The 23,515-nt window shown below is 37.7% G+C and overlaps 1 protein-coding gene across 1 annotated transcript in view; it reads left to right on the forward strand.

Annotated features, from left to right (window-relative positions):
- Nucleotides 1–730: 730 nt before the first annotated feature.
- slc39a11 (solute carrier family 39, member 11) overlaps nt 731–23,515 on the forward strand; it is a 28,563-nt gene continuing 5,778 nt past the window's right edge. The window contains exons 1-3 of the mRNA XM_032502198.1: nt 731–814; nt 2,914–3,031; nt 4,412–4,450. Coding sequence (XP_032358089.1) covers nt 2,924–3,031; nt 4,412–4,450 — 147 coding nt within the window. The 5' untranslated portion in view covers nt 731–814; nt 2,914–2,923. The remainder of the gene's footprint in view (nt 815–2,913; nt 3,032–4,411; nt 4,451–23,515) is intronic.

The raw sequence follows: 23,515 nt of genomic DNA on the forward strand, positions 1-23,515 counted from the left end.
TTACAATCACCTTGCAACTAATTTCTGAACCTTTTTTCAAATCTAGAAACAAAACTGCCATCACAAAGCTGTCCAATGTTCAAAACATTGCATTGTGCATTCACATCTTTAAAGAAATCTCGCACTTGCACAATTATTGGTTCAAAGAACTAATTTAATGTGAACTACCATTGAAATGTTACTTTAGATCACCCACACACAAGCTACCCATAGTTTCTCTGTGTCATTGTTCACACAATCATTAAATACTGTAGTACAAAATAGGGGATACATGTTTCATAATGGTACTAGATGAAAATGCACCCCTGTAAGAGCACTGCAGTAGTAGTGAGAGTACTACAGACACAGTGGAATCATTGAACAAAACCTGAAATGTAGCGATGAAAATACTGAGATGTGAGAGTGGGAATGATGAGTAATACTAATACTAATAAGTGGAATAATACAGGTGCTGTATAGACAGTGCCTTAATTCAAAATTGTTTAGGAAAATCCAAACTGCTTAGCCTTTTGCTCATCGTTTTCTCCTGTGTATTCTCATTAGATCCTCAAAGGTTCTTTCCAACCATAAGAATTTTTGTTCTAACCAATTGAAATACTTTTGATTGAATCCCTCATAAGACAGTGACATGTTGCACTTTATATTTATTGTATTTAAAAAAAGAAAGAAAAAAAAGTCGCCCCCCAGTGCTATCTTTGCTGTCAAAGGTATTAGCCAATAGGCTGCGAGCAGAGGCGGGTCTTAAACTGTCATAGACACGCGCACCGGGAAGTAGGAAGTAAATACAGAAGAGTCGCGGTGCCGCTGGAAACAAGTGAGTAAACGTGAAACTAACTCAACAAATTACCGATAACACAAACTAAGGGTAAAACTAACACTTGCCGAATGAATGCATGTTGTTTCATAATACCACAAATAGAGTTTGAGTAAAATATAACAGCGTTTTTTTTTGTTATAATGGAAGGCGAGCAAAAAATGGAAAGTTAGCCGGTTGGCTCTCGTTTACAGGTTAGACACGTTACCTAGTTACACGAAGACCACACAGAGCAGTGTTAACCTGTCATTGAAAATGAATTGCGCTTTTATGAAATGAATATGTATATTAGTCAGCCATATTGAGTTGTCAGCCGTCAATACATTAAAGTAGCTTTCCCTGCTACAGTGTGGTAAATATTCCTAATGCATGTTTTTTTTTTATGTGCTCATGAAATTTCAATGAATACATGAAAGTAGTTCCTGGAGCTTACATTTCTAAATGCACACATGTTTATTGATTGCATAATAATGTAAGAAGTCGCGAGTTTTATTACTTTAAAGCGTTGGAAAGCAGAAATAAGACAAGCTCTTCGTGGCTAATGTTAGCAAGCTTTATATTGGTGACATGACTTTATGACGCTTATCTTCTTGTGTCACTGTCACATTATTGCACCATAACACTGACCTTAATCCTTGTGTCTTCCTGTCAACCATAAAAACAAGTTTTCTAATAACACTATTATCACTTTTTCTGACATTTTTGTCACTTTGTCAATGTTATGGTTGCTTTTTTTTTAATGTTTTTTTCCAAAGTTATTTGATATTTCTAATGTTGACATTTTCAGCTTAATTCGAAAGCCAATTTTTTTTGTGATGAAAAAACTGAAAATGGGTCAAATTTGACCCGAGGACAACATGAGGGTTAATGTAAACTCATCTGTACCTCCAAATGAACCCATTGTAGAGCTCAAGTTCACTAACATGAATGTAGAACTCCCACTTAAATTATTGGAATTTAAAAAGAGTGTGTTTTGCAGTATAAATGACTAAATCACATCCCTAGTATTCACAGCACCTACTGTACATTGCATGTGTCGTTCAATCATCAACATAATGTAGGCTGTACTGTATCATCTTGTACTGGACTGTTTGGCTACACCGATTTAATATTCAAATTCCAGGATATTCAAGTCCTGAGCAAACAGGATTCTGACTCTCTGTTGATTTATTAAGTTGTGTGCTGAGCAGGTGTTTGTCAGACTGGTAATGGGAGGGCGTAAAGGCACACATTTAGGACGAGTCAGCCTAAGCGCATTTAGCCCTGTTGTAGGATCTGTTGTTTGTTCTCTTGTCGTTCTTGTCTAAACTTGGGAATCACAAATATAAGCCCTGGTAGCCCCCCCCTCTCTATAACTCTCTCTCCCTTCTATCTTGTCTTCAACCATCCTCTCAAATAGAGGCTACAAAATAAGCTGTGGTAGCTCACCTGGTTGAGCATGTGCCCCATGTACAAAGGCTCAGTTCTTACCACAGCTGCTTAGCAGCTCTTAAATAATCTTAAAAAAAATAAACTTCTTAAAAGTGCCGGAGCTGCTTTGACATTAGTAAAGATATGACAATTTAACCTCACGGTTATAATGACCGAAATGACTACGCTTTTCAGTATTATCGCGGTATTTTTCTAAGTGTGTCCAATGTCTTTTGCTGCATCTTCTTTCCTGCACGTTCTCCAGACAAGATCACTTTCTTCCATCAACCGTCCTTCTGCATTCTTATAATAACAAAAATATGCCCATGCTTCAGCCTTGGTCCTCTTAGAGGGCTGATAAATGTCCTGAGTGCTGTCATTCCAACTTCAAGATTAAACACACGGTTTCCACACCGTGGTAATCCACCCTTATAATAATGACTTTTCAAATGAAAACGGTAATTGTTATCGTCAACATTTTTATCGTGGTTTTACCGGTAATCGTTACTTCCCTATTTCACATGCCGCGTTTTTCATAAATACCAGCTCCTAATACTTAAAGGCAGGGTAGTTACTGAAGGATTTCAGACTCCAGTTCTCAAAGATAAAAGTGAGATATTATTAGTCACATCTTCCAACATAGTGTGTGTGTGTGTTGTTTGTGTGTTGTTTGTGTGTCGTTTGTCCAGGTCTGGCACCATGCTGGAAGGCTACAGCCCTGTGACCCAGGCCCTGCTGGGGACTCTGTTTACCTGGGGTCTGACTGCTGCCGGAGCAGCCCTGGTGTTTGTCTTCTCCAGCCGGCAGGTATTGTCCTGGATGAACCCAGAACCCCCAAACACGCACAACTGTGTACATTGTTTTAAAGGAACAGTTGGCATTTTGGTATATGTGCTTATCCACTGACTTAGCAAGAGTAAGATGAGAAGATGGCACTCCCCCACCCTACGAGCTAACACATTGTATCTAATTTGTGTAAAAAAAAAAAGAGATCTAACATGTTGAGTAGCGAGCTCTAGAGGGGCTGGTAGGTGGTTTTAGTTACCCCCCGGACAGAGCCCCCCCGCTTCCAATCTTCATGCTAATTTAATTGTACCGTGATTATTATTTTTTCCATAATCAAGCAGCCCTAGAAAGCAGCATCTGAGCAGGGAGCAGCAGCGTCAGTGCTTCGTCTGTATCACACAGGATGCGTTCAGGCGCAGTATTGAGTTCAGGCCACCCACGTCAACACTCAGTCGCTGTAGTTACACGTCTAAAACCAAAGAAAATGGACTTGAAGCGGAAAAACATTGATTGAAGTATAGATTCATTTAAAACAGAAGTGAAACATCCGAGCACATTGATCAGATTTATCAGTGATAAAATAGTCACTTTCTACATGAAAACCGCACATAAATGACCAATTTGATATTGATGATACAACAGAATCTTTACCTCCGGATTATGAAAAGAAAAAAAACAACAACTCCTGGCTCGGTTTGCATGAAACATGGTGGAAAGGTGTAGCATGTGCCAAAGGAAGAACCTGACTGAAACCTTGGGCGGGAACACTAATTCTTTCATTTTCTTCAATATTGCAAGATAGGGTGTTTGTGCTGCATTCTTGTGGCCATGACTTTGCGACAAGGAAGGCCTGAAAAAGAGTAAAAATATGACTTTACCAGCCTAAATAAAATTTCAAATATAACTTTACATGGAAATATGGCTTTAACAGCCTGGGGAAAGAAAATTCAAATATAGCTTCACATAGACATTTGAGCCTTTTAATTTTAAAATCACACATCAGATGATCCGATATTGCCCGAGTGACACACTGGATATGTATTGTCTCACCCAGAGTTGGAAATATTCACACCAAAGAGTCAACTTTGTGATATAGAGCATGCCTTGGCGGAGCTCTAAGTCTTCGAGTGCTCTTCTAGTTTTAAATGTTCTCAGCCACTCAGCGGCCGTTGCCAAAGCTAAGATTTAACAATGTTACCGCTAGAGTCAAAGTACATCACATGAAACCACTCACGACAGAATGGTTTCACTGGTAGATTGAGGTTTTGTTATCTCTGGACTTTTGGCTCTCTGGACCTGTTGCATTTCCGCCACTTATGTCAACAGTAACCGGTTGACTGAGGGGTTTGAAGATATGATTCAACTGACTCGCACAATCTCTCTCTTTATCTGCCTTTTCAGAAACGCATTTTGGATGGAAGTTTAGGCTTCGCAGCTGGGGTGAGGTTAGATTTCTATTGACACACACACACACACACACACACACACACACACACACAAAACACACACACACACACACACACACACACACACACACACACACACACACACACAACACACACACAGTAAAGATAGGATGCTGCTGCTATGTGATTGGTTTTTGGACATCACACAAAAGCCTAACACTTCCAGATGCCACATTAATTCTCTCTCTACCCCCCCCCCCCCCCCCCTCCCCCGAAGGAGTTCTGGCCTTTCATGTCAAAAGAGGTATTACACGCAAGAGAAAATACAGTGCGTAAACCTCACTATGTGACTCTTAAAATTACATGTTTTGATTTCCCGAGGGGTAAGCAGTTCACGGCCGATATTTATCAAGTGTGTCAGTGTAGGGAGTCAGTGACGTCTGTTAAATTATTTAAACGGTAATAATGAAAGTTGTCTTGTGTTATATCTCTGCTGGGATTTAGGCGAGCTGCAAAGCTGCGTAACTTGTTAAAAGTTCATAAAAGAGGGAAAATTATAGGACGAACAGCTCCACGCAGTGTGAGGTGGAGTACGGAATGTAAAACATTCATCTGATTTTACATAACAAGGTTCTTTAAATCTGCAGTAATTGATTTTTATACCCTATAGGCAGTGGCACAACAGAATAAGCGTAAACAAAACGTGGCTATTGACACATATATCAAACGGATAAGCATACCAAAAACCAAAGAACTGTAATGTCTATAAAGTTAAGTCTAGTATTTTTATCAAGTATTATTTACTGTATATGTTATTTTTATTTAACCTGTGTGGATTTAGTTGCAAAACACTCACATCATTTACATACACCACAAAAACTAATTAAGTCATTCCTACATTAAGAGTTACCCTATACCTTATATTTGCCCATGAGGCTTTTGAATGCATCCACTGAGAAAACTGTTAAGGCGTGTTCACACAGAACGGGGAAATTTGCATTGCTCTACTCATGCAAGTTTGACCGTGGGACGATATTGGGATCATTTGTGTTTCATATGCGTTACTCACACCAGTGCAGAGCTGTAGGCACTGACAACATTATAGCAACATTTTAGATTAGTGTCAGTTTCTTTTACAGCTATTGTTTTATTTCCTTTCAGTATGTTTTATGTTTATGCTTGCACCATCCACCATGGCAAATCCCTTGTAAGTGTTACTAACTTTGCAATAAATCGTTTGCATGATTTTGGATTCTTTCTGTCATCAACCTAGTCGAACTAAACCACTATTGCTGTTGTGGTACCTGTTGTGGACCTTCCAGATACATCAGAAAACCAAACTCCGTCACGTCTGGATCAACTTTATAATCGTCAACGTAAACGAACAAAATAACGAGGAAAAAAAAACATTGTTGTGAACGAGGCATTACAAAGAAACTATAACTATCTTCGCCCATTCTTCCTTCCAAAAGTCGTCCAGTTCTTTGAGATTTCTGGGCTGTCTGTCACGCACTGCTCCATAGATTTTTAATTCTGTTGAGGTCAGGAGATTGTGAAGGCCATGGCAAAACCTTCAGTTTACGCCTCTTGATGTAATCCACCGTGGATTTTGAGGTGTGTTTAGGATCATTATCCTAAACACCCCCCCCCCGCTTGAAAACGCCTTAGGACATCTTCATAAATTTGATTTTATAGTTCTTTGCATTTTTTTAAAATGATAACAGTGATTTTTAGAGAACTTTGAACTCTTACATTTTGCCAGCTTTGTGAAAAAACTGTCTTATACCATATCTGAAGAAAGAAGAACATTTATTATCATCACAAACAATTATACAATACAAATACAGCCGGGCAATATGGAAAAAAATATCTATCAATCCAAATATCTAATATCACAATATGTTTGACAAAAATACCTCAACACAATATTAACACAATGAGTTTTGAAAAATTATCCCCAATAATGTGGATACAATGACTAAGTGGGTAAAGGCAAATAATAGAACAAGTCTGGTAAATTCAGAAAATCCCTTTACTGTAAAGCAGCCTTTAAAACAGGAAAAGACCACTTGTGTCATATCATGACAGGACATAATCCAAATTTAAAACAATATCTAGTCTCATATATCAATGTCGATATAATATCAATATATTGCCCAGCCCTATGCACAATGTAGTTAAATTCCATCACTGCATTAATCCCATTCTAAGCATCAGGATCTCTTTTGGTTGGGGGCCAACCCCATAGAAACAGAACAACGTACCCGCTCTAGCTCTGACCCACAGCCACTTGTGTGAAATGGATGTTTTTTTTTTTTTAGTCCTGTTAAAACATAATAGCACTTCCTCATAGTGAGTCCAAGATTGTTGGTAATGACAGGCTCAGAAAAGTGAGTTGATAAGTCTAATGCCAAATGGTAAGAGATTGTCCACGCTTCCTTGAGGGAAAGCGAATGGCAAAAAATATAGATTGCATCTCAATCCGCCCTAATCTTAATTATCTATTCTTTGGTCTTAACAGCTTTTCAATTATGTCCCAGGCTGTGCTGAAACTCTTATACATTCCACTGACATGATATAGACAGGGAGAGCTGAGGGGGAGGGGGGGGGGGGGGTTCTGTCCGACGTTTGCTTAACGTCTTTCCAATTTTGTGAGGAGCATAGCTATCTGAAATAAATTTTTGATGAATTTAGCCACTCAGCATGAACACTATGAATCATTGATACACTTTCTCCAATTGTACAGCCTCTTGTTGGCATAATATTCTTTACAGTAATTCATTTTAATTAGAATCTCAATTTTTCATTCTGTTCCTTGCATATTATGTTGTATGTCGGTGATAGTCCTGTAGATGGACTCACTTATGAATAGAATATAAAAATGTAGGGCTGGTTGAGGTACTTTTTCCACATACTTTCCTAATTACTGCTCTACCTTGGTTGTAGTTTGGGTTCTCTCACTGTAAGTGTGTGCTTTTTAATCAAGTGTTGAGACTTCTCAAATATCCAAAATACAGGATTGGTTTTGTAACAATTAATTAATTACTGTGTATTGGAAAAAAATGTTAAGAAGCTATCAGTATTAATAATACGGGATATATATAGATGTAGAGAGACTAAGTGATGCGGCTAAAGGTACCCAACTTACGCAATTTCGTGCTTGTTGAATGCAGGCCGTGAACGGCAGTCTTTTCCACTCCAGATGTTGTGCCTCTGCGATCTGGCTGTGTCGAGTGACAAAGTTACTGCTACATTTGGCATTCATATTGGACAAATTCAACTATTCAGCTATATCAGTTTCTGAGGGAAACAAATGCCTGAGGGGCTTGAATGGAAATGGGGAAAAAAAGAAGGGAAGGAGCTCTCTTCTCCCTTTTATGTTGTTTTCAAAGCAGAATGTCATGAGCAGCCTTGGGATTGCTTTCTGGCTGCAGAAGGAGAATAAATGAAGTTCAAACAGATAGGTGGCAGGTAGGGACGGAGGGAAAGTTACATTTAATGATGGAGATTCTTCTTCAGTCCTCGATAATGGTCAGCAATCAGAAATAGCTTTTATCATTCTTTAAACAATTTCTCCTTGCCTTTTATTCCATCATTTTCACTTTTCCTTGTGCAAATACACCCAGCTGCCAAGCTTTTTCCCTCTGTCTCACATCTACTAGCATTGAGAAAATCTATTTGTGATTTTTCTGCCAGATGTTGCGATTACGATTTTATTTGTGATTATAAAAAAAAAAAGAAGGAAAAAAAGTTTGGCTTTAGTTTTTCTTCGGCGTGAATACAATATTTACTGTGTACAGATTTTAACACGTCATGGAGCATTACGACATGAAATTGAAATTTCTGAAATAAATGAAAAAATCCACTGAAAAAAGGACATTTTGGTTTACAATCTGTGATTTGTAACACAATTCCAGCATTTAACTTATGAAAAAACAGTAAATAAATAAAAAAAAAAACACCAGTAACATCAGTGATATTTTCACTCTCCTCCCTTACTTCTGTACAAAAATATATCCTTTTTTTTTGATTTGCACTTTATTTATATTTAGTTTGATTGATTTGGCCAGACTATTACAAGAAACCACCCCACAAATCAAAATACACAGATCAATAACTTTATTGCCAGACTCTAGGTCCTTAAAACATAAAGTAAAAAAAGGAAAAGTAAAATATACAGAAAAAAAAAAAACAAAAGAAACCATTTTTCTCCTTCAAAATTTTAAAATTTGGGGTCCAAGCTTTACTCGTTTTTAAAAAATTAAAATTTCCCCCTGAAACCCCCCCCCCCCAAATTTAAATAACGCTGTTTTGGGGGGGAAATTTTTGATTTTTTTTTAATTTTTTTTTTTTTGCTTCAAAATATTTGTGAATTTGGGGGGGGGTTTTTCACGACCTGCATTTCCTTTTTATTTTGGTGTTTTGATTCGGGTTTCCTCCTGCCCCCCCAGGCTTTAAGGTCTGTTGTTCCCCCCCCCCAAACACACCCTAAAATTTCCCAACCCTTTTCCCAAAACAAACCCCCGTTTAGCCCACCACACACACCACACAAACAACACCACCACCAAAAACACCCCACACACGGCCCCCAAAGGTTTTATAACATCAGAAAAATTCATCATGTGCCCAAAGAACACAGCATTCTAAGCTGTTTTTGGGGGAGAGATTAGAAAACAATAAAAATTTAAATTTTGGGTTTTGAAAAATGTGGGGTTCCCTTTTTCCTTTTCTTCCCGGGCTCACCCTTTCTTTTTAAAGGTAATGACGTTTTTATTTTTGGGGAAGGGGAAAAGTGTCTTGAAAAAAGCAAATTAAAGCGAAAGACGTTAAGGGGGCAAATTAAAGCCCAGATTTTTTCCTTAGGTTATTTTCGGGGAAACCTTTTGGAAAAAAATTTTTTTTTTTTTCTTCTGGGCGGGGTCAGTTGAATAAAAACAAAGTTTTTTCTCCACAGAGAGCTTTGAAGCGGTTTAAACCGAAAAAACAATTTTCATGGTTTTAAATTTTTTCACGCGGTGTGGGAAACGTCCCCCTTCCCCGGATTGGAACAAATTTTTCCCAGGGGATAGTGTATGGGGGTTAATCCAAAAGGATAGCCAAAAAAATTTTTTATTAGCGTGGGTTCCTCCCCTGGTGATTGAAAGAAAAGCAGGAAACCTTTTTGTAGAGTTCATTTATGGAATTTGAAGGTAAAATTTTTTCAAATATAAAAAAAATCAAAACTTTTGAAGCGAAATTCAAGGAATTTTTTTTTTTTTTAATATAAAATTTTGTTGGAAAAGGGTTGCAATCCCTGTCGCCGGGAAAAAAAACGAAAGCTTAGCATGTTGGAAATAAAATTTGAAAAGAGTGGAATAAAGGCATGTGAGGGTCATGGAGCTAATTCTACGTACGAGTAACATTTGTACGGGGGGGAAATTTGGGAAAACGCGGGGAAATAGTTTTAACAAGACTTTTAAAATTTGACATCAAAAAAGTAAAGTACGAGTTAGTGTTTGTTTCCTAACTGCGCCCCGGGGTCATAGGAGTTAGCTGGGGCTTTTATGGAGACAGCTAAAGTTTGTTAGCTGTCTAAATTGAATTTTTCTTTATTCAATTACCTTTTTAAAGCGTATTTTGGGGAAAAAAAAACATAAATAGTAGTGGGAGCACCGTTTAGCATAGTAAGGCGTAGCATCATGGAAAAATATTTTTTAACGGTTTATGAAAATCGTTTCGGCAACTTGTGCTAACTTTTGCGGGTAGCTTTTAAACGGAGTGCTTTAACACATTGTTTTGATAAAATTCAAAACAGGGCGGGGGATTTTGTTTTTGCGGTCCCCGTGGGGAAAAGATGTAAACAAAGGGCGGGAAGCAATGCAGAACCAAAGGAAGTCCCTTCAGACGGGGGGGAATGGGAAGCCCCCCTTTGAGGACAGAATATGTGTCAACAACCACAGTATAGAGACGAACATGACGAACATAAGCTGGTGGAGGGGCTTGGGGTCCTTGAAAAAACCCAAATTAAATAAAATTTTTTATTTCTTTTGTGAAAAAAAATCATACTAATAAACAGGCTGCATTTGGCTTCGTATTTGATTTTATAAGAAATAAAAAAAAAAAATTTTGAATGGTATTATAGAGAAAGATTGACAGTTCTAGGTGATTCCTCCTTTTTAATTTTAAACAGGCCAGAAACACACTTCCAAACAATTTGAATCTCCATCATCAGAAAAAACCATAAATAGTAATAGGCTCCTCTCAGCAAGAACAGTGTGTCATAACGTACTAGTAAAACATACATTGATAGGTATAGAAAATAATGTCCCTTAAATTTGAGGCTCACGCTCAACACCCACTTCCTTAACCCTTTGGTCTTCCCGTCAACCAGAACTGGTCATCAGGTCAAAATGTAATTTTTGTTTTGTGTTTTTCCGATGTTTTTGTCGTTTTTTTTCTGATTTTATTTGTCACTATTTCCAGCTTTTGGCGCTTTAAAAAAAAAAAAAAAAAAACTTGAGCAGGTTTAATAACAGGTTTTACATTTATTCTTGGAATTCATGGTCAACAGACCTCATTTGTATCAAATTATACAAGTTTTTAGGTGACAAGGCAAAAATTATGAATTATTTTGACTCATAGTTGAGATCAGAGGATGTTGGGTGGATGTCAAAGTTTAGTCCAAATATTGTTTTGAAACCATAAAAAAAGAATTCAAATTCTATAGGATTAAATAAAAAACCCCAAATACTCAATGAAAGTAATAATTAATTTTACCTGGAGAATGTTGTATGGAATCATCCATGTTATTTTTGGGCAATTTGGTTGAAAGAAATTCATATTTATGAAATAAAACACTTTGAAACGGGTCAATTTGACCCCGAGGACAACACAAGGGTTAAGTCCTCAGCTATACAGCCTCCAAGTTTGAAGATGAGTTTGTCGAGAAAATCGATGGACAGACGGACTCCTTCCGTTTTGGTAAAAACTAAGTTACTCATTCCTAAAAATTCTTCTCCAGCTCGCTTCCTTGAGCACTCCTAATGCATGCCGATATCTGGCTCCACAGTGGTTGTTTGCCCACCAATGGTAAGACACTGACATTCATTTTATGAATGCAGTACACATGCTGAAACGAGCCAAATGGCGTGTGTACTGCAATGAGCAAGGGGTTGGAAGCCGGTGTAAAGGACAGACCAAAGAACAGCATTTAATGCAATTATACCATGTGTTTTTTTTTTTTTTTTAGGATATTATGTTTCATAGAATTCAGCCAACACCATCTCCAAGGATCTTCAGCCATTTTCGGCATTCCGTGCACAGTTGTTGAAAACAAGCCGATAGAAGCTGGAGCAGAGGTCTAGGCATTCATCCGTATGGGAATTAGTTATTTTGCCATTCCGCTGCCAGATAAATGTTGTGTGTAAGGTGAATAAGGGTAATGAGGGGTAGACGGTATCTGCCAGGAATACTTTGTGAGTGTAGCATGTTGTTTTTTCTGTCATGGATTTAATATTCAGATGTTTTGGGAATGTAATAATGAATAGGAACCTCCTTTTTAATTGCATGCCAATGAGTTATTTCTAGTTTTAAAAGCAGCAGATGAGCCATTACAATAAGGTTTACAGTATTTTACCCACACAGGGATGTAACGATGCATGGTGAATCGGTTATAATTGATATGAACATTTAAATATTACAAATCCTTTACACTTCACCTATTTATTTCTATTCATTTAATTAGTTTGATGTGGGATTTGTTTTAGAATGCACATTTTTATTGAGTATTTTTAATATTGGATAAAATACAATTTCAGTAGCACTTTTGATGGGGGGACACATCTGTTATTTTGCAGTTTTTATTAATAAAGGGGTATTTTTCAGTCATTTGTCTGCAGCTTAATCGTCTAAAATTGTGAACCCTATCCAATTGTGAGTTGAGTATAACGTTACATCCCTATCACTTTCAGAACACCACATACATTCCTTTTGAAATGTTCTCATGGTTTACATGTTTACATAATATTTACAGTTTTTCAATGGAACAAGTGAGGCTGAATTGGAGTGAATTCAGTTTTACAATACTTTTGCAATACTTAATTATCAAGGTTCTGCTCATCCTCTATGGATGCATGTATGGAATTTCAAGTAGTTTATTTTTCAAGCCAAAACTTCTTCCACTCTCCATCTCGAGGATCTGTCTCACTGCATCCAGTCTACCACTCCCTGTCACATTGTAGTTTTGAGCGGTGCAGAAGCTGTGACTGAATGAGGCATGAGAGTAAAAGAAAGAAGGAATGCAGGCAGCAGAAAAGTCATTTTAATGGCACAGTTGTAAAGACCATAACAAAGCACGACACCGTGTGCAGTGCACAAGGTTGCCGAGAGCAGATCTGTTGTTTTCATATTCTGTAGGTGCAGCACGCTTTACATAAAGCGATGGGTGGTGCAGAGTAGAAATCGTGAGGCTAGAGATGATGAGTCAAATTACTTGTTAAATATGTTTACTACTTGCTCTTTGCTCGGTGGAAATATAATATTCTCTAAACGATAAAAGACCTAACCCTGCGTGTAATGATATGGAGATGGATGACTTATCTGTAAAGTATTAGTGCACAATTTATTACTGAAAATATAGGCCTAGATGTTATTTTGCAACTTTTTAAACAGTCCTCTGTTACAAACAGAGCAGTCGTTGTTCAGTCACCGTGACATCACAGTGTGGGACTAAAATATTAGTATTACTTTTGCGTGAATAGGCAGGATATGTTTATTTCTTTACATGGATGAATGCAAAGCCAATTAATTGACTTATTTCTTGTAGGATCCACTGCTTTCACATAAGGAAAAAGAAAACAAACGCAGTGACAGAATTAACGCAAACATTGTCGCTGTAATCTCTCTCGGACATTGCTTTCACCACCGTTTTAAGTCCAATGGAAGACATTACTTTAAAGCTTAGGGAGATCTGCAGGCTGTATGCCGCATGTCGCAGCATACTGGAACCAGCCCTACAGCAATACATGCTACAACTGAAAAAATTAGGTAAATCAATTCAATATTCAGAGATAGATACGCCTTAATTTGTTTCGCAGCCATCAGGTCTGTGAGAACAGCAGCGGAGCTTCTAGAGACTGCTATCTTGGCTGTTTTAACTTTTACTCCTCTTCCTGTGACATTTGCTCAATAATCTCAGTTCATCTTTGCCCTCGGTGGAATACCTCTTAAAGGGTAACTACATTTTTTTTTTTTCTGTGTAAGTGACTGAAATAGACAACAATCTTTGAAATTAGTCCAGTATATAAGCGTGAAGGTTGTAACCAGCAGCCAGGACCGGGCTGCAATGTAACCCCATGGGGCAAACGTTCAGTTAGTTTGGTCCAGGTAGTTTTTGCCACTTAAAGGCTCAGATAATTATCGTCTGATAAAATCATCCCTATAGAGATAGACCTTTTTGAACCTCTTTGAGAACTGTTAAACCAGAAACTGTTCTGATGTTGCTAGTGCTAAACCCACCAGACTCCATTAAAAAAGAAAAGAAAACGGCGGTAACGCAAACTCATTTTAACAGTGTAGATTTTTTTCATCGCAAGATTAATGCTCTTTTTGGCCTAGCAAACTAGCACCGTTTGGGCTTGTGAGCCGACCAAAGAGTAGTAAGGTTACGTTTCGAGACGCTGAAATGGACGCCAATAAGATTCTGAATGGAAAGTTTCCTTTTTAAAAGTAAGATGAAAGTGTGTTTTGTCGTTTTAGTCATCACCGCATATCCAGTCTGAACCCCCTCAACCACTTGATGGCCAATGACACAGCTAATGCAATCCCCCCCCCCCCCTTGTCAAAGTATATTTTTCACCCTTTTATTGATGGACAGTGTTACTCTGTGTGAGAGATTATTTGCTCCAAGTGAGATTGTTAGTGTGAAATTGAACAATACAGTAGGCTATCTGCCAATGTTGTTTTCAATTAAAAAATATTTGCACCAAGCAAGTCGATCCACTTTTCCATGTTGACAAGAGCATTAAAATGAGAAAAAAAAAATTGGACGAAAAGAAATCAAGGGACATTTAGAATAGATAGAAATGTGCGATTAATTGTAATTAATTGCAAGTAAACTGTGACATTAATACGATTAATCACAATTCTATATTTTAATCATTCGACAGCCCTATAAAAAACAATACTTTTCGCATGAATTGAGCCAACAGGTTATCGCATGTAAATTGGGAAACTATGTTTGTTTCAACCAAAACTATCAAAAATGGCATTTCATGTTTTTATTTTGTTTCAGTCGGCTTTGAATGAAGTGTATTTTACGTTTCCAAAATGACTGTTTATTTACATTGAGTCTGGCAGGTTTAGCGAACGCAATTTTAGTTTTTTTATGCTTAAAAACAAGGATCTTACTCTTTAATAAAAACGTTGACCTCCTTAGAGATCCTTTTCATAAGGTTGTTAGACACTTAAAATATGAATCTGAGCCTATCCGTGGCAAAAGAAGAATTTTTGTGAAGCTAAATACAAGCTGCACAATTTCCCAGTTAACTTCCATTGTAGTTCTGATCTGCCGACTGCAGCAATCTTGCTTAATAATGTATACTTGATCATTTTATACTAAATATTCAACCAATGATTGTTATCCATCAGTCATTTGGACACAAAAACATACTAAAAATGGGATCCAGGTTGAAAAGAATGGTAGTTACCCTTTATCTCTCAGTGTTAGCATCTTAACACCCAGGTGTAAAGACTTGCTGCCTAAAGTTTAGAGAAGTGAGTTTGTGCAGGAAGAATCTGTTTTTGACAAGAAAAATAATGGTTACTATCTCCCTCCATCACTCCACTAATATTTATCTAGACCTGCCCTTTAGAGAGGCATACAATCATCCAGCTGCACCATGGGAAGATGTTTGGTTGCTAGCTAGATGGGTAATTGTCAGTTGTTTTTGTAAGAGAATGTTAAACTGGGCAATGCTTGGAACATGAACTTTTGAAACTAAGACTGTTGGAACTCTGTGGACTTTTAGCCCGGACAAAACCCTTCTGAGGATCCATGAATTTTGACATTTAGGGTCCTTGGACATATGATCAACTGCATTCCCCCCCCCCCCCAACCCGACCCTCTAGTTACTTTTGACTTGAAAGGGTTTTGAAATCGCCCGTGGAGGCCCACTGAAAATATCGGTTTAGGAACAACGGTAAAGTATACTATCAGTAACGTAAATTTACTAAACCCTCTGAAACATTCATTTTTGTTCCCAAAATGTATCCTAATTTAAAAACTTTGGTGATCTTTGACTTTTAAGTTCCATGTAGAGTGAACACTATTGTTATTTGTCAGACAATTGTGCAACATGAGGTCCCCTACACCTATTTCTGCTGAAAAAGGGAATTGCCTAAAATTTTAAAAAAGTCGGATTGCTTTTTATGTTTTGTCTCAAAACAGAGACAACAACAGGACACTGCATTTTTTTCCCCCCTGATAACCAAGACTTTCTTCCTTACTTTTTGACCAAGAACTGTGTTCACACAACAATCCCTTAGTAAATGAGACAATATGTCTTAGACTTAGACGTAGCTTTATCAAGGGATGACTCCCGCAAGGAAATTAAAGTTACCAGCATCCGTTACAGCATGAAGGAGAAAAAAGGTTCCCAAGGTTCTTCGGAATGGTTGGTGACTTCTATTGCTCGCACAAGCTTTTTTACTGTTGTGCCATGGTTCAGTGATGTGTTTCAGCTCAATGCTTCGAATACAAATGCACTTGACCTACAAGTACAAGTACTGTACTTTTTTGTGACCTGACCAGGGAAAAACCATTTGATATGTCCATTATGCAGTCTAACTATGGAAACGCAACACATGCAGGTGCATATGTTTTCTCACTGATGGCAACTAATGGCATACAATTACCTGTTTTCTGTGCTCAAGTATTCTTTTTTGGAGCTGCAGGTGTGACTCTTGAGGTGCTGCTGCATTTAGATAATACTGGCAAAGACAGGTCTAACTTGGTTAACTTTGACTTAAGCTTTTTTCGAATGTGCGACTTTAACATTCGTGGTTGGCATCATAGCTCCTCTCATACTGTAGGATCCTGCATCAATATTGTATTTATACCAGAAATAATGCAGTAATATTGGGATTGATCTCTGAAAGATATTGTAGTGTCGGCTTTAATGAATCTGCTTCATATCGCTGTTGAATTACAATATCTAGCTTTCTCCTGAATGAGGATTAGTGGATTAGTGGCTTTTCAACGTGCACAGTGATAAGTGCTTCCTGTTTTTTTCCGGCTCTCAATAGAAGCATGTACTATTTGATAAGCACCTCAAAACTCACAGGTGATTGCCTCCTCAGAGAACAATCTGTCAATGTTTGTCAGCGTGGATAATGCTTTTTAATCATAACAAGAGTTGCAAGATGTCGTTAATATTGAAGGTAGAAAAATTCCATGGAAGTTGATGAGAAATAACAGGAAAAATTGGTATTTGCTCAAGCTGTATTTACCATGCCATATGCAGAGAGAAACAAACATTTTACCATATCATAATCCATTAATTTGCCAAATAAAGTCATTCATGTGTAAATGTGAAATGTGCTAGGGGTGAGTTACTGTAGCCAGCTAGCAAGTTAACTTATAGAAAAGTGATTTTGAAAAGTTCAAATTTGAAAAGACACTGTGGGCTGTGTGCAAACTTAACCTTTAAAGTGAATAACTAATATATAACATAAATGTTTTAAACTAAAAAGTAAATGGAAGTGGATTAATTAAAACATTTCAATTAGCATGCTCAATCTAGCTACATCTCACCTAGTCTTGCATTGCCAGACCTTCCTCCACAACGCTGCAGAAGAGGGTCTGGCAAGTCCACACAGCATTCAGGAATAGAAGAAAAACATGCTCTGGTTTATTGGCATTACTTTAAACCAATCACAATCATCTTTGGCGGCGCTAGGTTTTGGACGGAGCCCTGGTGCTGCTGCAAGATAGCCTTGGGAAATATCTTGTTTTGGTGGAACATGTGCACGTTTAAAAGTTGTTTTAGTCGTGCAACGAAAAACTGAGATTGGACAGATAGTCTAGCTAGCTGTCTGGATTTACCCTGCAGAGATCTGAGGACCAGGGAACCATAGTCCTCAGATTGGACAGATAGTCTAGCTAGCTGTCTGGATTTACCTGCAGAGATCTGAGGACCAGGTAACCATAGTCCTCAGATTGGACAGATAGTCTAGTAGCTGTCTGGGATTACCCTGCAGAGATCTGAGGACCAGGTAACCATGTCCTTCAGATTGGACAGATAGTCTAGCTAGCTGTCGGATTTACCCTGCAGAGATCTGACGACCAGGGAACCATAGTCCTCAGATTGGACAGATAGTGAGCTAGCTGTCTGGATGTACCCTGCAGAGATCTGAGGACCAGGTAACCATAGTCCTCAGATTGGACAGATAGTCTAGCTAGCTGTCTGGATTACCTGCAGAGATCTGAGGACCAGGTAACCATAGTCCTCAGATGGACAGATAGTCTAGCTAGCTGTCTGGATTTACCCTGCAGAGATCTGAGGACCAGGTAATCATAGTCTCAGATTGGACAGGATAGTCTAGTAGCTGTTGATTACCCTGCAGAGATCTGAGGACCAGGTAATCATAGTCCTCAGAAATTCAACGGAGTTAAAATTCCAGCACGTAGAAGGCGGAAGGTAACAGACATCCGTCCAAAAAGAAGGATGTCCCGGAAGTGGAACGTCGTGGATATAGACTACATCCCACTAAATAGCTATCTAGCAAAAACTACCAGAACATGTTAAGTTATAAACTGTCTACTTTGTGTCATGCTCCTATCTGCTGGTTGACTGAAATATCATGAAATGGATTAATGGAATATGAATGGAAAAGCAGAGCAGCATGTCCAAAAGGAAAAAAAATGATTGTGAAGGGAAAATAAATGGATGCATCTTCTCCTTAGTAGAAGAATTTGCTCTGACAGGGCAATACAGGCCATTAAAAAAGAGCAGTGAAATGGGTAACATTCACATGTCTCACCATGTGTTTATGCATGGTGAGAGGAAAGTCTAAGCAGATCGCCCTTGAGGCTCAATTTAGTCTAGTCATTATCTGGACAGAGGCCGAGTGGCAAATCACTTCACTCCCTTTCTGCTCACTTACTGTTACCTTATTTTTAAATTACTGTGTAGAGGTTGGGGAAAAAACATATCAACATCATACAGCCACTAGTCATTATGCAAAAAAGAGCAATAGAATCATTCACAACCCCGGATTTCGGGATCAACTAATTCATTATTTCTATGTCTAAATTGCTAAAATTTTCATGATTTAATTAAATATCAAATTTGCAGTATTCATGTTCAAGCAAGAAATAGCTATTGCCTGGGAATATTCAAAAGATGTTCAGGGAAAGGGAGGGAGGGTACGTTTTAAGGGGAAGGGAAAAAAATTTAAATTAATAGATGTAAAAACACCCAGGAAAAGATTATGTTTAAAAGGGCCCGGATTTAAAATTTGGGGAACAAAAAAATGGAACCTAAACGCCCAAAATATCCTTTTCAAAAAAATTAAAAAATTATTTTAAAAAGTTAAAGAAGCCTGTGAAAGTTTTGTTTTTGTTTTTTTTTTTTGTTTATTTTTTTTAATATATTTTGGGGTGGGTGGGTTTTGGTATAGTTGTAGTATGTAGGGTGTGGTATTATGTATTTATGGTGTGTATGTATATGTGTATATTAATATATGAATTTTAATGTATTGTTGGGGGTGTTTTTAAGTATGTGGTTGTAGTTGTTATTGTATGTTTTTTAAGTGTGTAATGAATGGTGGGGGTTTTTTGGTAGGATGTGTAAAATTTTATAGCCAAAATTTTAAAAATTTTGTAAAGCAAGCAAGAATTAAAGGGGTAGGAGTACAAAGTTTTATTCTCCTCCCCTTTTTCGCACATGTAATAGATTAAAAGAAGGACTTTGTTTGTTTTTTTCCTCCTTTTTTTGTTTTTTTTCTTTTTTTTTATTATTTTTTTGTATACACTTCCTTGCATTTTCGAAATAAATAATCAACAATCATAATCAATCAAGGGTTACAAGAAACTTTATAGATAGTGAGAAAAAAGCACGATAATGTAGTCTGTCCGTATAAAGGGTCTATTTGTTTCATGCCAAGTATTTCCCCAGACCCAGAAATGTTCTTTTTGGGCAGGGACACTAATAAATTTTGTTTTCGCGTCTTATTTTTGAAAGGACCCAAATTTGGTCCTTTTTCTCATTTGAAAGGGGCTGGATTAAGTAAAGCCCAACCCACAGGGGGGGAAAAAAATACTGCCGTAAAAAAGGGAAGCTTAAAGTTCAAAGGCATGAACTGTCCTTGGAAAGGTATCCCCCTTTTTTTTCTCTAACCAAGGGGAAGAATATAAACCCCAATCCTCCCACTTTTTAGAATTTTGTGCTCTTTCTGTAAAAAGTATTTTTTTTTACTTTTCATGATGTGGTTCAAGTGACAATTAAAAACAACACAAATACTACAAAAACACCAAAGCATACTAAAAATGACCCAGAGCGCCAAACCCTCCAAGAATGATTTTCGATTTTGATAAAATTTAGCTTTTTTGCGCTTATAGATTTCATTACTTAACTTAGCCTAAGGCGCTAGCACAGGCTAGTTTTGGCAACCTAAAAAGTCCCCAAAATAACACAAACCAAAACTAAGCGATAAAGGCATGAGGTAAAAATTAATGTTTTTGTGTGGATCGGTGGGCTTTGAAGTCATAGAAAAGCTTCATTTCCCTGTCGGAAAAAAGGTCTGGAAAGGGAAAACCCGTGAAAATATTTAATTAGCGTAACGGGGACTTGGATGATTCTAAACCGTCTCTTTGTCATGGCAGTGTATGTGCATATTAATGGATTCCCTCCATCTATCAGTTAGATAGTAACCTCATTTTTCTCAGATGGAAGTGATACTTATTGTGCAAAAGAATTATATGCCATAGCCATTGTATATGGTTATAATATAACGGCTATAAACCAAGATTGCTTGAAAAGATTGTGTTGATTTGAGCTCTACTAACTATAATACCAGGTACAACACCTTAACAAAAATTGTTCAACATGTAATTATCAGTGGTGCAGCTTTTGCTCCGATCTCCCAGCACTGCAGTGTCCTTTAAGGACAATGCAAGACAAGTGTACTTTGAATGTAATGTACTTTACAATGGCTGCAAATCATTCTAAATACCCCCATGATGATATACTGTAATATAAGCACAGACATAGGTAGCTCTTTCTGATAGGAATGTATTCTTGCAATTGTAGAAAAACTTCAGTTCAAACTTTCCATTTTGAACTGACGCAAGAAAATCCATTGACTATATGTGGGATTAATCCTCGAACAAGTCTCAAATATAACCGTTTGCAGGATATTTGTCTAGCAGCAAAACCTCAAACACCCTTATTTGGTATTGACAACTTAGAAATAAATTTAGTTTCAAACTACATTCCTATCCGCCTCAGCTGTTCTTTTTTATTTAGTGCTAATTAGCAAATGTTAGCATGCTAATGTGCTAAGCTAAGATGATGAACATGATAAATATCAAACCTGCTAAACCTCAGCATGTTAAAATTGCCATTGGCATTTAGCTCTAATCACTGCACTGTGCCCAAGTTCAGCCTCGCAGAGCTGCTAGCGTGGCGACAGATTCTTTGTCCTGTTATCGTCTCGGATGTCTCTTTTATTTTATTCAAAACTGACCTGGATTTGAATGTAGAGTTCTCCCTGTTTCATGATGAGAGTTTTTCCTGCCACAGATGTGAAGGAATCACTGATGAAGTTTCACACTGTGTGACTGTGGAATTAAATAGAAATAGGGTTTATGGCAATTGATTACATGGCATCTGCTTATCGGCTATCTGCAGAAGTGGTTTCTCTTGTCACGGCAAACACATAAATCAGTCCAATTTGTATTGGTCTCTTCTATAATAGCAGGCACAACAGGTAGCCTATAGAGTCTGTAGTAGCCTTCTTAGAACACAGGGACCATGTGCATCACATGTAATCACCACTGTATGTAAAACTACACAGTTGTGACACCATAAAATGACTCTGGGGGTTGATAATATTGCTGGTCATTGCTCACATTAAACCTCCGAACCCTGCAGGGTTATAATCACTGATTATAATCACTGACATGCATCTTGATGAGTTCCCTCAAGAATTATGAAATCAGATCAACCCTGCAGTTTTGGCCATTTCTTTGCTTTTGGTTTCTCTATAGAGCTCACCCTACATCTTCGGAATAGATATTTGGCAGCTCCTGTGTTTACTTGTGTCCTAGCTTTCTGCTTATTTTGCTACCTTCATTCAACTCGAAAAATGTTTAGTTAAGGTGAATAAAGCTAAAAAAAAAACCTCCATAGTTCCCTTTTAATGATGAGAGCATTTTGGGGTATTTTCGAAAGCAGTTTTATTAAAACTCTTTGTGATGTCTGTCTTCCTGTCCATCTTGGACAATTATAATAACATGGAAAAATTACTAAGTCTTTGTTGCGGACCATATATTAGAAAAGGTCCTGCTAATATTTCTATCAGTATAATTCTGAATAAACTGACCCCAATGTGACAATGGAAATCTTAAATTGCCCATATTATGAAAAAAACAAACACTTTTTCTAGTATTTGGTGTGTTATTTTGTGTCTTTGGTGCTTCCACACGCATACAAACTTATAAAAAAACACCCATGGTGTTTTGAGTGAGATCGGTTTCTGAATGTCCTCTGTCTTCAGTCTCCGGGTGAGCTGTTCAACATCTGCACGGCTTTCTACGTCACTAGCCGAGACGAGGTGGCTAATCGTAGCATACCTGTTCTGTAGGTATTCCACAAGTGGCCCTGGTCTAGAAGAAGTCTCCCAGCTAATCCTGACTTGGACTGACCAAAGTTGGACAAACAGTTATCTAGCTGATGTGATCTTACCGAGCTACTGAGCATGTGCAACTCCCAACAAAGATAGTATAGAAGTGAGATGTCTCAGTCTGTAGCTACAACAGAGACCCAAACACACAGGGTGAAAACAGGATCTGCAGCAATGAGCGGTACTACAAAAATATGGTGTTTTTTGAAAATGAAACAATGTAAAACTATTCTGGTATGACATGAAAATACAATCATGAACCTGAAAATGAGCATAATATGGGCACTTATGGGCACAATATGGGCACAAAGAGTATTTCAAATCCCTTTCTGCTATTGTCCACCTCTGCCATTTGGGGCTGTCAACAAAGAAGGAAGTAGGAACCCAGTGACATACATCACCTACTAAAAGCTTGTGTCACAGTTAGGATGGATGGACTTAGTTTAATAAAGCATTTATTCTTATACTATTTCTGTGATTACACTTAGGTTCATTAGTAACATATTACTTTTAATTGCTTACAACTTTGTGCAAAGTTCTGTAGCTGCTGTTTTGTGTCATTTACTTTTTTCTTAGTATTTTTTTTTATCTATTTGAGTTATTTATTTATGGACAGGACCAGAGAATATAAAGCCACACTAGAGGCTGTGTGGACGACTCTCTAAATAATTCAGTCTGGACCACAAATAGTTAGGCTGCTAGTGTGGCCAAAAAAGTTAAATTCTTCCTCCATGACTCTTCTCTCATCCCAATTGTATATTTTGTAAATGTACAGTTCAACACAAATCCAAGCCTGAGGAGGATCCTGTGTTTAGCTGTTTGTCCTGTCTGATATATTATTCATCGCTGGAGCTACCCGTGCACATGCACTAAGCTCAAAGCTAATAAGAACTTGACGGACACAATTGGAATAGAGTAAAAATGGCAATAATGATGACTACACTCATTTCCATTTTCCCCCATAACACTCTGTTCAGATGTTCATATGCTAACGGCGATATTTCTTGGGCACAATGCTCCATATCTGCATCTAAAACTAGCAAAAAGCTTAGCATTTGGCCCCAAGTGAAATAACAAAGTCGTAATTGGGTGCTGGTGTTTCAATAACCCAGAGACTGTTGATTTGAGACTTAATGAGCAATACTTAATGAGGGAGACAGGAGATTGTGAAATGGGCCTGGGGTTTGGCTGTTGAAAATGCAAATTAGAGAAAGGA

Source organism: Etheostoma spectabile, chromosome 21 (assembly GCF_008692095.1).
Source record: "Etheostoma spectabile isolate EspeVRDwgs_2016 chromosome 21, UIUC_Espe_1.0, whole genome shotgun sequence".
In the NCBI taxonomy this organism is placed as follows: Eukaryota; Metazoa; Chordata; class Actinopteri; order Perciformes; family Percidae; genus Etheostoma; species Etheostoma spectabile.